Source organism: Hemiscyllium ocellatum, chromosome 35 (genome assembly GCF_020745735.1).
Source record: "Hemiscyllium ocellatum isolate sHemOce1 chromosome 35, sHemOce1.pat.X.cur, whole genome shotgun sequence".
Classification (NCBI taxonomy): domain Eukaryota; kingdom Metazoa; phylum Chordata; class Chondrichthyes; order Orectolobiformes; family Hemiscylliidae; genus Hemiscyllium; species Hemiscyllium ocellatum.
This window is the reverse complement of record NC_083435.1, coordinates 18,991,141-19,008,499: the sequence shown is the minus strand read 5'-3', so window position 1 is coordinate 19,008,499 and position 17,359 is coordinate 18,991,141. Positions and strand designations below refer to the sequence as shown.

The 17,359-nt window shown below is 43.9% G+C and overlaps 1 protein-coding gene across 8 annotated transcripts in view; it reads right to left on the bottom strand.

Annotated features, from left to right (window-relative positions):
* Positions 1-1,275: 1,275 nt before the first annotated feature.
* Positions 1,276-17,359, bottom strand: part of LOC132832452 (uncharacterized) — a 60,470-nt gene continuing 44,386 nt past the window's right edge. For 6 of the 8 annotated variants that reach the window (XM_060850468.1, XM_060850466.1, XM_060850469.1 and 3 more), the window contains 8 exons: positions 14,801-14,893; positions 12,732-12,857; positions 12,551-12,646; positions 10,801-10,899; positions 9,979-10,028; positions 9,757-9,799; positions 8,584-8,633; positions 8,059-8,404 (listed from right to left, as the gene is read on the bottom strand). In XM_060850468.1, the coding sequence (XP_060706451.1) occupies positions 8,354-8,404; positions 8,584-8,633; positions 9,757-9,799; positions 9,979-10,028; positions 10,801-10,899; positions 12,551-12,646; positions 12,732-12,857; positions 14,801-14,893 (608 nt within the window). In that variant the 3' untranslated portion in view covers positions 8,059-8,353. Of the gene's footprint in view, positions 1,381-8,058; positions 8,405-8,583; positions 8,634-9,756; positions 9,800-9,978; positions 10,029-10,800; positions 10,900-12,550; positions 12,647-12,731; positions 12,858-14,800; positions 14,894-17,359 lie in introns of those variants that run through there. The other 2 variants (XM_060850470.1, XM_060850471.1) reach the window with 2 other exon arrangements.

Below are 17,359 nucleotides of genomic sequence, written 5' to 3'. Positions count from 1 at the left end.
TACACACACCACCCTCTGTGTGTGAAAAAGATGCCCCTTGTGTCCCATTTAAATCTTTTCCCCCACACTCTAAACCTATGCCCTCTAGTTCTAGACTCCCCCACCCCAGGGCAAAGACCTCGTCTATTTACCCTATCAACGCCCCTCATGATTTTATAAGCCTCTATAAGGTTATCCCTCAGCCTCCGATGCTCCAGGGAAAACATGAAAGAATCAAAGGGCCCAGTTCACCTCAGACCTGAAACACAATAATGTAATGATTACATCCCAGTCCCAGGAGCAGCAAAGCCATTGACCAAGAATAGACGAGGTTGACAGCATCATGTGGAGACAAACCAACCCTCGATACCACGTGACCCAGCCAATATCACCAAGGGGAGTAGTGTACCTGACGGGTTTGAAACCCATTGAAACCATTACAATTAGCGTTACAAGTTCTTGGGTGCAGGCTTGCACGTTCTTCATGTTCTTCAGCTGTTGCAGCACTGAAATAACAGCCAGTCACAAACACTACACCCCTTGGTGACATTGGCTGGGTCACGGAATATCGAGGCTTGGTTTGCCTCCACATGATGCTGTCAATCTCGCCTATTCTTGGTCACAGACTTTGCTGCTCCTGGGACTGGGATGCATTAATTACATTATTGTAAGTGAATGGGGTGGGGTGAACTGGGCCCTTTCAGCCAGTTACAGCAGGGGCTCTGTTGTTCTGTTTGACATTTATTTTTGTTGCTGACCGTTTTCTTGCCCATCCACATCCATTAGAGAAGTGTGCTTGAATCTGGGACCAGCTTGCTCTTGATAGCCTGGATGACATTTTCATTTCTCTTTTGGTGTTGTCTTTGTGGTTTTAATCATTGTGCAACATCTTTGTTGCTTTACTGCTACCTCTCTTTCACATACAACGTGCGTAACATCTGACTTCCTCAAATGTTAAAGTGAAAATAAGTTGCTTGGCATTTAGTCTCAGGCCTGCATGATTTTACAGGAAGCTAATTGATGAAGCTTAGAACTGATCCTCACATATTTTACTGGAATTCAGCCCCATTTCACAAGCTTCACTTCTAATGCAAGAACTATTGATTCAGTCCACCCATTTGTACCAATCTCTTTAAATTCCTATCTTGAAAAGGAGTCTTTGATCTCAACACAACAGAAACAATAAGTCAAATTATAATTACAAACTCAGATTAAAAGGTCAATTCCATTTTCTTTTATTTAATTAAGTTATTTTATTTTAGCCCACAAATCAGGTTTTGTTAACAAAACACACCCATCGGTATTCAGAAAAGTATCCAGCTGTGGTGAATTATGAGCAGTTAGGAAACAAATCTTCAGCTTTTAAAGATGACAAACATATCTGCAGTCACTGACTCAACCCTGAAATTCAAAAGATATAATCAATCGTTTGGCAGTTTGTTCATTAAATCAGCTTCTCCACGGTCAATTTCAAGGAAATGAAATTAACAAAAGACAGTGCATTATGCTACTCAGATAAAATGTATTCTCTCTTGTTGAAAAGACACATTAAAACTGTGTGTTGAATAGAACCATCCAATCAGTCTGTACTAACAAACTGTAAGCATGTGGATTATTCATCTGAACTTTAGACTGATCATCATTTCAGAATAATGTCTTCATTGTCTTCTAATTCTGCTGTTAACTATGCACCAATGCCATACCACGCCTCTGTTTCCCTCACTCCTCTCCCACCAGCACTCTCCTAGCTTTACCCAATCATACAGAAACAAGTAGGTTCCCAGTTAATTTCTGCATTACCCGCATGCAACCCATGTGCAATTAATTCTAAGGACATTGAGATAGTCAGATAATGTGAGCCCTCATTCCCAAAAGGAAAAAAAAGCTTAATGTTAGTTTTTTTTTGCCCTGTTTTTAAAATGACAGCAATTACAGAAACATGGCTCAGGGATGGACAGCTTAATGTTCCAGGGTACAAATGCTACAGGAAGGATAGAAAGGGAGGCAAGAGAGGAGGGGGAGTGGCATTTTTGATAAGGGATAGCATTACAGCTGTGCTGAGGGATGATATTCCTGGAAATACATCCAGGGAAGCTATTTGGGTGGAACTGAGAAATAAGAAAGGGATGATCACCTTATTGGGATTGTATTATAGACCTCCTAATAGTCAGAGGGAAATTGAGAAACTAATTTGTAAGGAGATCTCAGTTATTTGTAAGAAGAATAGGGCGATTATGGTAGAGGTTTTAACTTTCCAAACATAGATTGGGACTGCCAAAGTGTTAAGGGTTTAGATGGAGAGGAATTTGTTAAGTGTGTATAAGAAAATTTTCTGATTTAATATGTGGATGTACCAACTAGAGAAGGTGCAAAACTTGACCTACTCTTGGGAAATAAGGCAGGGCAGGTGACTGAGGTGTCAGTGGGGGAGCACTTTGGGGCCAGCGACCATAATTCTATTAGTTTCAAAATAGTGATGGAAAAGGATAGACCAGATCTAAAAGTTGAAGTTCTAAATTGGAGAAAGGCTAAATTTGATGGTATTGGGCAAAAACTTTGAAAAATTGGTTGGGGGTAGATGTTGGCAGATAAAGGGACGGCTGGAAAATGGGAAGCCTTCAGAAATGAGATAACAAGAATCCAGAGAAAGTATATTCCTGTCAGGGTGAAACGGAAGGCTGGTAGGTATAGGGAATGCTGGATGGCTAAAGAAATTGAGGGTTTGGTTAAGAAAAAGAAGGAAGCATATGTCAGGTATAGACAGGATAGATCGAGTGAATCCTTAGAAGAGTATAAAGGAAGTAGGAGTATACTTAAGAGGGAAATCAGGAGGGCAAAAAGGGGACACAAGATAACTTTGGCAAATAGAGTTAAGGAGAATCCAAAGGGTTTTTACAAATACATTAAGGACAAAAGGGTAACTAGGGAGAGAATAGGGCCCCTCAAAATCAGCAAGGCGGCCTTTGTGTGGAGCTGCAGGAGATGGGGGAGATACTAAACAAGTATTTTGTATCAGTGTTTACCATTGAAAAGGACATGGAAGATATAGAATATAGGGAAATAGATGGTGACATCTTGAAAAATGTTTATCTTACAAAGGACGTCGTTTTGGATGTCTTGAAACGTATAAAGGTGGATAAATCCCCAGGACCTGATTAGGTGTACCCTAGAGTTCTTTGGGAAGCTAGGGAAGTGATTTTTGGGCCTCTTGCTAAGATATTTGTATCGTCGATAGTCACAGATGAGGTGCCGGAAGACTGGAGGTTGGCTAACATAGTGCCACTGTTCAAGAAGGGCAGTAAAGACAAGCCAGGGAACTATAGACCAGTGAGCCTGACCTCGGTGGTGGCAAGTTGTTGGAGGGAATCCTGAGGGACAGAATGTACATGCACTTGGAAAGGGAAGGACTGATTAGGGATAGTCAACATGGCTTTGTGGGTGGGAAAGTATGTCTCACAAAGTTGATTGTTAGTTTTTCAAAAAAACTCAAAGAGAATTGATGAGGACGGAGCAATAGACATGATCTATATGGACTTCAGTAAGGTGTTTGACAAGGTTCCCCATGGGAGACTAGTTAGCAAGGTTATAATCTCATGGAATACAGTGAGAACTAATCATTTGGATACAGAACTGGCTCAAAGGTAGGAGACAGAGGGTGATGGTGGACGGTTGTTTTTCAGACTGGAGGCCTGTGACCAGTGGAGTGCCACAAGGATCGGTGCTGGGTCCACTACCTTTCATCATTTATATAAATAATTTGGATGTGAGCTTAAGAGGTAGAGTTAGTAAGTTTGAAGGTGACACCAAAATTGGAGGTTGACAGCGAATAAGGTTACCTCAGATTACAATGGAATCTTAATCAGATGGGCTAATTGGCTGAGGAGTGGCAGATGGAGTTTAATTCAGAAAAATTCAAGGTGCTGCATTTTAGGAAAGCAAACCTTAGCAGGACTTATACACTTAAAGTTAAGGTCCTGGGGAGTATTGCTGAACAAAGAGATCTTGCAGTGCAGGTTCATAGCACCTTGAAAGTGGAGTCACAGTGGATAGGATAATGAAGAAGGTGTTTGGTATGCTTTCCTTTATTGGTCAGAGTGTTGAGTACAGGAGTTGGAAGGTCATGTTGCGGCTGTACAGAACATTGGTTAGGCCACTGTTGCAATATTACGTGCAATTCTAGTCTCCTTCCTATTGGAAAGATGTTGTGAAACTTAAAAGCATTCAGAAAAGATTTACAAGGATGTTGCCAAGGTTGGAGGATTTGAGATATAGGAAGTGGCTGAACAGGCTGGGGCTGTTTTCCCTGGAGCGTCGGAGGCTGAGGAGTGACCTGACAGAGGTTTGTAAAATCATGAGAGGCATGGATAGGGTAAATAAACAAGGTCTTTTCCCTGGGTTGGGGGTGTCCAGAACTCAAGGGCATAAGTTTAGGGTGAGAGGAGAAAGATATAAAAGAGACCTAAGGGGCAACTTTTTCACGCAGAGGGTGGTACGTGTATGGAATGAGCTGCCAGAGGAAATGGTGTAGGCTGGTACAATTGCAATATTTAAAAAGTCATTCGGATGGGTATATGAATAGGAAGGGTTTGGAGGGATATGGGCCGGATGCTGGCAGGTGGGACTAGATTGGGTTGGGATATCTGGTCAGCATGGACGGGTTGGACCGAAGGGTCAGTTTCCATGCTGTACATCTCTATGACTCTATGACAGTCGGAATGTGTTTATTGATGTCCTTACTTATCCTCAGGCAGTGGTAATAAGTAACATTCCTTTTAGAATTTACAGCCAGTTGTTTCAGTGAGTTCTCTTGGGTGCCAGTGCCTGTATGTCGACTCGACTGAAGCAATGGCACCTGGATCAGGACACATCTGTTAAAATTGTTGGAGAAGGTAAACAACAATTTAGACAAAGGAGAGCCAGTGGACATGATCTACTTCGATTTCCAGAAAGTCTTTGACAAGGTGAGAGGCAGGAGGCTGCGATATAAGCTAACAGCCCATGGTGTCAGTGGCATGGATAGAGGATTGGCTGACTTGGGAAAATACTAACATTCATTATGACGGACGGAATAGCAGATTCTTTAGAAAGAAAAAATAGTATTGAACAGAATGAATGCTGTTTTGTAAAAGGAAACTTGCATTCGACAAATGTATTAAAATTCTTTGAGGATATAACAAGCAAGGTGGAAATTGCAGAATCAGTAAATGTGATGTATCTGGATTTTCAAAGGCATTCATAAAAAGCTTACTGCACAGATAAACAAAAAATCATTGAGTGATGTATTTAGCAAGCATGTATGTGCAACAGGCAGTGAAGAAGACAGTTGGTATGTTGGCTTTCATAGTGAGAGGATTTGAGTACAGAACCTTGGTGAGACCACAGCTGGAGCAGTTTTGGTCTTCTTATCAGAGAATGGATTTTTTTAAAAAAATGTTCACAGGAGATGGGTTTCTGTGGATGTTCTGGTTCAGCAGACTGACTCCTGAGTTGGTAAGATTGACATATGAAGAGAGATTGGATTGGTTAGAACTATATTCAGTGGAGTTCAGAGAATGAGGGAGGATCTGATGTATAAAACTCTGACAAGATAAGACAGGGTAAACATAGAAAGAATGTTTCCAACAGACAGGGAAATCCAGAACTAAGGATCACAGTCTAAGGATGTAGGATAGGGCATTTCAGACTGGGATGAGAAATTTCCTCACTCAGTTGTTGCATCTGAGGAATTTCTGCCATAGGAAGTGATCTAGGCCAAAACATTGAAGGTTTTCAAGGAGGAGTTAAATGTAGTACTCTGGGCGAAAGGAATAAAAAGGTATGGTGGGGGTAAAACAAGGAATGGAGTTGGATAATCCATGGTGATCGTACTGAAGTGCTCCAAGCAAGCTTGATGGACCTGTTCAAACTGTAACTGTCACATGTTAGCACGAAGGAATGGTCAAAGATTTGGCAGATGGTGTACAATGTGGGAAGGCAAAGTTGTGTGGATTGGCAGGAGGAAGCAGAAAACAACAGAATACTATTTCAGAGAGACTGCAGAGAATTGTGGGAAGGAGGAATCTGGATGTACTTGTTCGAGACTATTAATATTTAAAGAATCATTCCAAACCTCAGCAACTGACTGAAAAGAACTTTGCCATAAGATTTCCTTTTTTAAAAAATAATTTATTGCAGATACAAAGGCAAGTAAACAAAGTACCAAGAATATTTTTAAATTATACAGACTGACTGAAATTCACTTCTATCTTTTTATTTCGATCAAGCCGAAAACAGCGTTACAGTTCTCTGTAATTCAAGTCTCATCTGTATTCCAGCTATGGTCTAAGATTCAACTTTACGAAAGGATCCTTGCATTATCATTTACCAAAGCAGCAAAAATAGTGATAATCCTCAGAAATCCAGACTTTCACCTCCCATTTCCCATGTTGAGGATTTGGGAATGAAGTTGGGTTGAGATTATGGAAGCAGCTGGTCATTTAAACCGTAGAGTTCATCCAGCATGGCTTGATTTTGCTGAGGTATATAGGTCTGATTCTCAAAAGGTTCCCACATTTTCCTGGTTATTAATTGCAGGATTAGTGCAGAATACACTTATTCCAGAAGGATCCATGACTACAGCACAGTGCCTTCCATTTCACAGTTTGACTGGCAGCCACAGTGGCTTTACTTACTTCAGTGTCTTCAATTGGTTTCTCTCAATATGTTGAAGTCTTAGAGTTCTATGGGGCAACAGGACAGAAAAATGCCCTTCAGCCCATTGAGTCTGTGCCAGTCCTAAACAAGCACTTGACCATTCTAATGCCAATGTTCTTCGTCCATAGCTTTGGTATCTCAATACTTCGCAAATGTTCTGATGGTTTCTGCCTCTACCATCCTTACAGGCAGCAAGTTCCAGATTCCCACTACCCTTTGCGGAAACAAAGGTTTCCCTCATATCCTCTCTAAACCTTCTATCCCTTTCCTTAAATCCATGATTTTTCCCTGGTCATTGATCACTCTAACAAGGGGAAATGTTCCTCTCGGTCTACCTGATCTATAATTTTCTGTATCTCCATCACGTCCCCAATCAATCTGCTCTGCCCTGAGGGAAACAATCCTAGTCTGCCCAATCTTTTTTCATAACAAACTCTACAGCAGAGGTAACAGCTTGGTAAATCCCCTCTGCACCTTCACCCATGCAATCCTATTCCACCGATAACGTGGATTCCGAATTGGATACAATACTGTCTGTATTATAAAGCTCCAGTGTAACATTCCTGAATGTAAAGTCCATGTCTCAGCTAATAAATGCAAGTATCGCATACATGTTCTGTTATGGACCAGGCCAGATCCACGCCCCCCCCCCCAAACCCCCACCCCACTGCCACCCCCCCCCCACCCCACCGCCACCCCACCTCGTCCCACCCCCCCAAACCCCACCTGCCTCCCACCCCCTCCCCAAATGCCACCCACCATCACTGCCCCCCAACCCCACCAGCACCCCACTTCCCCTCTCCCCCCCACCCCCTCCATCCCCCATCCCCACCCCCTCCATTCCCCACCCCACCCCCTCCATCCCCTACCCCCACCCCCTCCACCCCTCCCCATCCCCACCCTCTCCACCCATCCCCATCCATCCCACCCATCCCCACCCCCTCCATCCCCCCATCCCCACCCCTCCATTCCCCCAGGCTCACTCCCTCCATCCCCCCATCCTCACTCCCTCCATCCCCCCATCCCCACCCCCTCCATTCCCCCATCCCACCCATCCCCACCCCTCCCAATCCCCACCCCCTCCACCCCTCCCCATCCCCTCCCCCATCCCCACCCCCTCCATTCCCCCATTCCCACCCATCCCCACCCCTCCAAATCCCACCCCCACCTCCCCTCCCCATCCTCTCCCCCCCATCCCCACCCCCCCATTTCCACCCTCTCCATCTCCACCCCCTCCATTCCCCCATCCCCACCCCCTCCATCCCCCCACCCCCACCCATCCCCACCCCTCCATCCCCCCATCCCCACCCCCTCCATCCCCCCACCCCCACCCATCCCCACCCCTCCATCCCCCCATCCCCGCCCCCTCCATCCCCACCCCCTCCATTTGCTGTTCTCAACATAATCCAACCTCAAATGTTAAGGAGATATCATCAGCCTCTCTTCAAGGAAGTGTTCCCTAGTTCCTTATACAGGAGGTGTGTGATACAACAGTGAGAACAGAAATTAAACCAACAGAAATGAACACTGTCTGTAATCAGGCAATGAGGTTCTTGAAATGAAGAAACAGTCAATATGTAGTATACATAATTCCCAAATTCCTTTTGGAGAGTTGGAGACCAAACCACCACACTGCTATCAGGAAATTTCTACAATGACACTCATTTCAAGGGAGTTTTAATTAACAACCTTGCTCACTGGAATTTCGAGATTGTAGTTCCACACATTCATCCTATGACAAAAAAAATACAATTAACTATATGACCTTATACACATAAATTAGACGTACTGAAAAGTAAAAGAGAGAGGCTGCCCGTGTATACGTCTACAGAATAATAACTATGCTGAACAGGCACAGTATATCAATCGAAAACCCTGCAGAAATCGAGATTTGTATTAATAATAAAATACCTGCTGTGAATCATTAGGTGTTGGATTTCTGTTTCTCTCCTTATTTGAGTCTGTAATAAAACAAAGATCATTTGTCATTCCCAGTCACTGGGTACAGAATAACATTGCAGGCCTGTTGTTGACCTCAGTCTATCATAATTCCCCATCCCAATTGCTTCCCCATTGTCACATCCTGCTTTCTGTTTCCCCCAATACCCAGCTTCATGCTCAGACCCACCTATGTGACCTTCATAATGATCCCAGCTGGCTGTATATACCCTGGGTCTGAAATACTTCCTGATATTTGTTTTCTAAATCTTCCCTTCACATCACGGAACCCATACCTTAAATCCCTGCTGCAGTTCACTGCTTGGAACATAAGCATTTATAAGTATAGATTAAGTTCTATCTGAATCACCTCTTACTATACTGTCAGTGCTGTGATCCAATGCCAGTGGAGTTACGGACTCACAACCGCTTCAGTCTCTACCTGCTGGTCTAGACCAGTCCCAGACACTGCAGTGGGATACCCCCTGCCATGGTTGAGAGTTGTGGAACAAACAAAGTATCTATTTCACTTCCAGGAGGTCCCCTCTCTGCTATTTCTTCTTCACGTTCTGCACACACCACCACCATCAGGTCAGAACAATGTGCCCTTAGCTCCCACACAGTGATGTTGTGTGAACATCAAGGGGTGGGATGGTTCATGTAGTGGTGAGATTTCCTTGTCCCTCTTCCCAGTTTAAATATTAAAGTGGTGGCAGGAAACTCCCACGCCACTGCCACCCCCCTACCCCACCTCCCCCCCACCCCCTCCCCAAATGCCACCCACCACCACTGCCCCCAACCACACCACCACCCCACCCACCCCCCTCACCCCCTCCATCCCTCAACCCCTCCATCCCCATCCCCTCCAACCCCCCATCTCACCCACTCCATTTTCTCCATCCCACCCCATCCCCTCCATCCCCCCTCCATCCCCTACGCCCACCTCCTCCACCCCTCCCCATCCATCCCACCCATCCCCACACCCTCTATCCCCCCCATCCCCACCCCTCCAACCCCCCCATCCCCACCCCTCCAAATCCCCACCCGCTCCCAAATTCCTTTTGGAGAGTTGGAGACCAAACCACCACACTGCTATCAGGAAATTTCTACAATGACACTCATTTCAAGGGAGTTTTAATTAACAACCTTGCTCACTGGAATTTCGAGATTGTAGTTCCACACATTCATCCTATGACAAAAAAAATACAATTAATTATATGACCGTATCCACATAAATTAGACGTACTGAAAAGTAAAAGAGAGAGGCTGCCCGTGTATATGTCTACAGAATAATAACTATGCTGAACAGGCACAGTATATCAATCGAAAACCCTGCAGAAATCGAGATTTGTATTAATAATAAAATACCTGCTGTGAATCATTAGGTGTTGGATTTCTGTTTCTCTCCTTATTTGAGTCTGTAATAAAACAAAGATCATTTGTCATTCCCAGTCACTGGGTACAGAATAACATTGCAGGCCTGTTGTTGACCTCAGTCTATCATAATTCCCCATCCCAATTGCTTCCCCATTGTCACATCCTGCTTTCTGTTTCCCCCAATACCCAGCTTCATGCTCAGACCCACCTATGTGACCTTCATAATGATCCCAGCTGGCTGTATATACCCTGGGTCTGAAATACTTCCTGATATTTGTTTTCTAAATCTTCCCTTCACATCACGGAACCCATACCTTAAATCCCTGCTGCAGTTCACTGCTTGGAACATAAGCATTTATAAGTATAGATTAAGTTCTATCTGAATCACCTCTTACTATACTGTCAGTGCTGTGATCCAATGCCAGTGGAGTTACGGACTCACCACCATTTCAGTCTCTACCTGCTGGTCTAGACCAGTCCCAGACACTGCAGTGGGATGCCCCCTGCCATGGTTGAGAATGGTGGAACAAACAAAGTATCTATTTCACTTCCAGGAGGTCCCCTCTCTGCTATTTCTTCTTCACGTTCTGCACACACCACCACATCAGGTCAGAACAATGTGCCCTTAGCTCCCACACAGTGATGTTGTGTGAACATCAAGGGGTGGGATGGTTCATGTAGTGGTGAGATTTCCTTGTCCCTCTTCCCAGTTTAAATATTAACGTGGTGGCAGGAAACTCTGGGTTTTCCCTATCACTGCACACCTTAGACAGTGGGCAGACCAATGAATATTTGGGTACAGTTCATACTTACAGCACCACATTGCGATATAAAATACAAAGATGAGAAAACCGATGCCCAATATTAAGCCCACCATGATCCATGTTAATGAGACAGCACTGCAACCTTGATCTGAAAGTGTACAACAGTGAACACATCGAGTTAGTTCACACTAATCACCACTGATCCAATGGGCATTTACACAGCACCGGCAACTGCATGGAAAGTCAGCTGCAAGGACACTATGTGCAAGGACATGCGCCCAGTTTCTGGATTAGACCAGGCCACATCTCAGGGCTGCTCCCTCACACACATTGTGCCCATCTGCCTGCTCACAGCATCCGTGCCTTGCTGTGCCACACTGTTAGGGTGCAACATCGGGCCTCAAACAACGGCCAAGGAAGGTGGAGGCAAAATTCAATGTGCTGGGTCGCCCCACTGGAATGCAGGGGGTGGGAAATGTCTGGAAATGGGGCTGTTGGAGCAGACAGTGGAGCTGCTGAAGGGAAGACAGTCCTCTGCTACAGTTTGTATAGAGTGTGTTGCACTGTCCCCAGGTGCTAACCAATGAAAGCACACCATACAGGGATGTGGGGAGCTGAGGACCTGCGAGTACGGGAGCAGTCTTCAGGGAAGGGAGACAGCGACAATGCGGATGGGGAAGAAAAACAAGGACTCTGGGTAAGACAGAGGTGACATGGTGGGAGTTGGAGGCTCTCCTTGTCCATAAAAGAGAGAGAGCACAGGTGCATGGGACACTATAGGCCTGACAGGACCTGTCTGACCCACAGTTCCTGTCGATGAGAGCTGAGTGCAAGAGAGCATCATGGGAGATGAGGTTGGTGATGATGCCAGTGTTTGATGGTGATGGCGCTGTGGGGGTGAGTGCAGGGTGGTAATGCCAGTATTTTGGTGGCACAGTGCGGCGAGTGTGGCCCTGAGTCACTTTTACTGTGCTCGGATTAGCCGGCTGTAAATGAAAGCTCATGTTTGGAAATGTCTGATTGTACAGTCAGGGATCATCACTTAGAGACAAGCAATGTGAAGCTCTGGTCTCCAGTGGACACTGGGCATAGAACTGCGGAGACCTTGAGAGAGGATATAGCTATGGGGAGGTGTAGTGTGGGCAGTGTGGTCAAACAGTAACAAGGATGAGCAACTGGGAGTATAAGGGAGAGTCAGCCATACCAGCTGTTCCATGGGCTTAATGGCAGCTATGCCAGTTAGGGTGCAGTGCCACAATGCCAAACCTGTGTGGTGCACTATAGCCTTTTAGAGAATGTCTGGGGAGGATACTCTGGAATTGCTGTGTAACTGAGTTGCTCTGGGAGCAGTAATTTGTCAAAGGGGGCGGAAAGTGGGTGGAAGGTGTGTCACGGGGGCCAGGCTGGGGAGTTTGGTAAGGTCTCATTACACCGCGCAGTGAAAATCCCAACAGGACCCTCACTCAGCCTCATACAGGTAAGGTCCAGTCCAGTGTCTCAGAATCCCACTCCCCCACCCCATTCTCACTTCATGTCCACGTAGTGAGGGAGAACAGCCCAATCCAATGGGTGGGAAACCCCTGGGATCGGGTGAGAGGTCAGATTGATAACCTGCTCTCCATTGGCTGCAGTGCAGGTGATATTAACATAGCCTCCTTAGAAGGTCAGTGACTGGCCATCAGCAATGGGAATCCAGCCAATCTTATTCTCCCAAATCCGGACAGACCAATGAAGATATGGCAGGAGTCAATCTATATTAAATATTCTCAAAAGTAATGAAGAGCTGACAGTAAACTCACTGTTCTGACGAATCTCCTCCACCAGGATGGTGATTGAGATGACGATCACAATTAAAGGAATCAGGGGGGGACTTCCATCAAGTAAACCTCGAAAACCTGTGAAATATAGATGTTATGGTGAATTAGGCGGTGTTTGTTTTTAATACTAAAAAGATTTTACCATAAAGAAATCATACTTTACCTGCGTTGCTTAGGAATTTCTTCATGCACAGACAGTCCATGTTCCAAACATTGATCATGGCAATCACAGCAAACACCAAAACGATGGAAACAAACAGTAACGTCGCTAGAGGCACAATTGTAACACCTACAGCAATGATCCAAGTGGTTATGGTAATGGACAAACATCTCATTCAAACCACCAGATTAAACAAGTCAGACACACCACTGTGTTAACCTACACTGGGCCACATAGTTTACATAAGTCTTCTGGGGCTGCATTAGCATAGTTGCAATTATTTCTCAGCTTCACTCGTCCTGAGAAAGATACATGTTCGTCAACAAAGCGTGACATTTTTCAATGATGACTGATGACCTTTATTGACAGAAAAATAATCAATCAATTAAGATGAGGGGCAGCAAAATTCACCGGAGTATTTTGTAAAAGGCTAAGGAGTGAAGTTATAACTTTGCTATAAACACAGTTCATCCATGAAAGAAAGAATTGGAGGGATATGGGTCAAATGCAGGCAGGCGGGACTAGTTTAGTTTGGGAATGGACTGAAGGATCTATCTCCATGCTGTATAACTCCATAAAGATTTTGTCTGGTCTCTTTCTCTGTAAGTGACATTATAAAAACAGTGGGAATACTCCCTCTGGTCCCTCCACGTCAGTGAAATTAGTTATTGGCATAGATTAACTAAATTGCTTTATATAGACCACTGATATAATCATTTGACAGCTGCAAGTAAATCTGGCATTGTACGCTGTCAAGGAAGATGCCAATGTTACTCGTGAGTACATACTGACCTGAATTTTTTTTATCTTGTACTCAGCAATTTGCAAGAACACCAACAAACCAATAGTTGTCCTATACAAGAGGAAAGTTCTGATTGCTTTTATGTTGATTTTGACTGGAAGCCATGCTGCCATGGAGAATGCAGCAGTTTATGATGATTGTTAACTGCCAGGCTCTCTTTATATTGTAAGCCAGAATGATTGACTGTGAGTGATCAGACAACTGTGCTGGGAAAATAGCCAGTCACTGGCTGTCACCTATCTGGTTGAGTTAAAACAGGTGTTGTGCATGTACAGGGTCTCTAGGTCTGCAAAGATAAGGACTCTAAGCATTCCTATATGAAACTTCTAATACACCAAGTACTCCACACAGTGAGCCAGTCTGACAATCCTAACTTGGTTGCCAATGTAATTCTTCAATCACTCAGTGAACTTTGTCCAGTTTCAGAATCACATCTAACATCAGACACGGTGTTGAGAGTTTTGGAAACATGAGCTGCTGGGTAGTATCAGTACCTCACTTGTCATGAACAGCCGAAAGGATAAGGTGTTTGACATGATCCCCCAGTATCTGACATACAGCCTCGAGTTGCCATCACACCAGCACTGAAATTCAGAGACCACATTACTCGTGTGTGGTAGGCAGAATGTCTTATTGGTTTGATGGCAGCATCCTGTTGGTGGTAAACATCAGTTGTGTTTTTACTGCATATTAGCCCCGTGAAACAGCTAGCTTCGCCTCTTGCTGATAGGTTTGAGATATCTCCAGGGTCATCTGTGGTAGACAAGGCACTTTAAGGCCCAGATGATCACTTTTAGGATATACATGAGTTTGTGTGACATATTGTGAGAAATGATCTGATTGGGGCAGCCGTTATCCTGCTGGGTGGTTTTGAATGCACCTTAGCTCAGCATACATAGTGAAAAGGTGCCTCTGACTGCGTTGTTCAGGCCAATCTTACAGCACGAGAATAGGTCAGCTGACGTGTGACAAAAAGTTTGCCCCATGCCAATTTCTTTACTCAAATATATTAAGGAAACCAAAACTGTTCCGTTGCAAATGTGAATTTGATGCAGGAATGACCCCAGTGAGACAGCAAGAAATCTGACATGCAGTTGCAGGTTCAAATACTGCATTCTGATCATTTAAGTATCAGAAATGTTGGCGTTCCCCTTCACTGGGAGGGCTTATGCGGGTGAAAACTGAAAGCTTTGACAAAATGCATTTTTTCCCAGCCACACTCAAGTTGTGGATGACTGAATAACGTTTCGAAAATTATACACAGACCTACCTTGAATACAAAGCCAGGAAATGAGGGCAATGAGAATGGCAATAAGAGAAATAATGTTACCAACGAGTAAGATCAGGAAAAACTTCTTTTGCGCTATGGGAAAAGAAAAAGAACATTAGCGATATTTGAAGTCCACTTTACAACAGGTCTATCTTTGGGAGGGTGAATGACATGTATATTAATAGACGCAGAGTGTAACTGGGAACAATGATGGTCTCTCAGTTGGATACTGGGCTGTCATTGGGGAAACCAAACACTGGTTCATAACCACAGCCCAGGATAGGAGAGTGAGAGAGTTCAATTATCTCACTCTCACTTGGGATAAGAAACATCGAAACTGTGTACAGTTACACAGAATCTGTGGACACTCGCCTCAGATTATTAATGACAAAATAAATTTCAAGTCTTGAGATCCTTCAAGTGATATAACAGGACTAACTCTATCAACAAACACATTGAGTTAGATCCCATCTACCATTCCTGGACAAAAAGAACAGGAAATGACATCACCACAGGAAATGACATCACCAACCCAAAGAAACATAAATAGAAAGTAGGAATCATGTTAAAGCCTGAGGCCCACTGAAGATGTTACCTCATAGGGTGACAAAACATCTGGAAATGAACCTCCCAGCTCAGTGAGCAAACCTACATCCAGGACTGACTTTACAACAGCCAGTGTCATAACGGAGCCTCAACCACTGGCCATGTGTATGGGAAGCTCTGGTTGGTTACCCACCATTTCAACAGGCAGGTGAAGAGTTCCGTTAGTGGTTCACCTCAAAAAATGGCTCCAATTGCTTCCAGGAGTTCCTGTGTTTGTAGCTCCCTTTGGTGCCTCCACTTACTGAAGTGGCATGCAAAAGTTAAAGATAGCATTAGATCCGCACGGAGTCACAATTACTCAAAAAAATTGGAAGCCTCAGGACTGAAGCAGACTAGAATTTAGCTAAATAACCAAAAGATGGATTTAGAGAGGAGCAATAGACTAGACTATGAGAACAAATTTGTAAGAGACACGAACATTTCTTTCAGGACTATATGTAAAAAAGAAAATGATTAGCGGTCAAATGTACAGCTAGAAATGGGGGAATTGATAATAGAGACCAAGGAAGTGGTCTACTCGGTCTTTAAAGTGGTTTGACAGGACTGTAATTTTTTTTATAATTTCAATCCTTACAGAAGAAAACATTAATAACTCCCTAGAAATTCTGGGAAGCTTTGGTCTACTGGGATGGAAGAATTAAAGAAAATCAGTAATAGTAAAGAAAAATAGCGCTGGAGAAATTATTGGGATTGAAATCTGATTATAGAGGAACCTTGATTATTGGACATTCAATTATCCGAATTTCTGATTATCCGAACAAAATCCCAAGATCCCAATGCTTGGCTAAACTGCGTTATCAGACATTCAATTATCCAATAAAATACTCCCCGCCCATGTCATTCAGATAATTGAAGATCCTCTAATCCCCAGGGCCAGATAATCCGAGGAAGGGACAATGGAATTGCAGATACAGCTGTTACTATCTCCCAAAATTATGTAGACCAGAACAGTCCCAACATGGCAAACATAACCTCACTATTTAAAAAGGAGAGATGGAGATAGCTGACTGGTTAGCTTAATTAATAGAAGGGAAAATGCTGGATTATAGAAGTATTGAGCTTTAAAGAATGCAATAACAGGACACTTAGAAAGCACTAACAGGATTAGACAAAGACAATAGATCCCATCTACAATCCCCTGAGAAAAGGAACAGGAAGTGACTTCACCACAGGAAATGACAGCACCAACCCAAAGAAACTCAAACATATAAGTAGAAAGCAGGAACTTTCAGCAGTGCTTCGCCTGAGGCCCACTGAAGATGTTACCTACTAGGGTGATGAAATGTCTGGAAATGAACCTTCCATCTCAGCCAGCAAACCTATATCCAGAACCTCAACCTGAGCTACAAGTCTTCTCAAAACTCGCTAACGATAAAGATTTCTGAAACAGTAATCAGATTTGATAAGCTCCTGGTGTTTTTTTTGAGAACATTAATTGAATAGACAAGGGAGGACGAGTGCATGTGGTGTACAGTATTTGGATTTTCAGAAAGCATTTCACAAAGTCCTAAACGAAAAGTTATTGTTTTGTTTTTGAAGAGCACAGGCTTTACTGGTGAAGTGGGCATTTACTGTCCAAAGGTCAGTTACGAATCGCCAACATCACTGTGGATTTGTAGTCACATGGAGGCCAGTCTCAGGTCAGAATTACAGCTTTCCTTCCCCAAAAGGAGGTTAGAGAACCAATTTAGCTTTAACAACAATCAGGAGTAGTTATGTAGTTGGCATTAGGTTGGTTTTAATCACAGCATTTCAATTGATGGTGAAATTTCGCCATCTACCACACCGAGATCGAATCAGACTCCAGAACAATTCCAAGTTCGTTGATGACACAAGCCTAGGTGGGAGTGAAGTGGGGAACAGGACAAAAGATTTCAGGGTGATTCAGACAAGTTGAGTCAGAGGGCAAGGATATGGCAGGCGCAGTGTATTGTGGGTAAGTGCGAAGTTGTC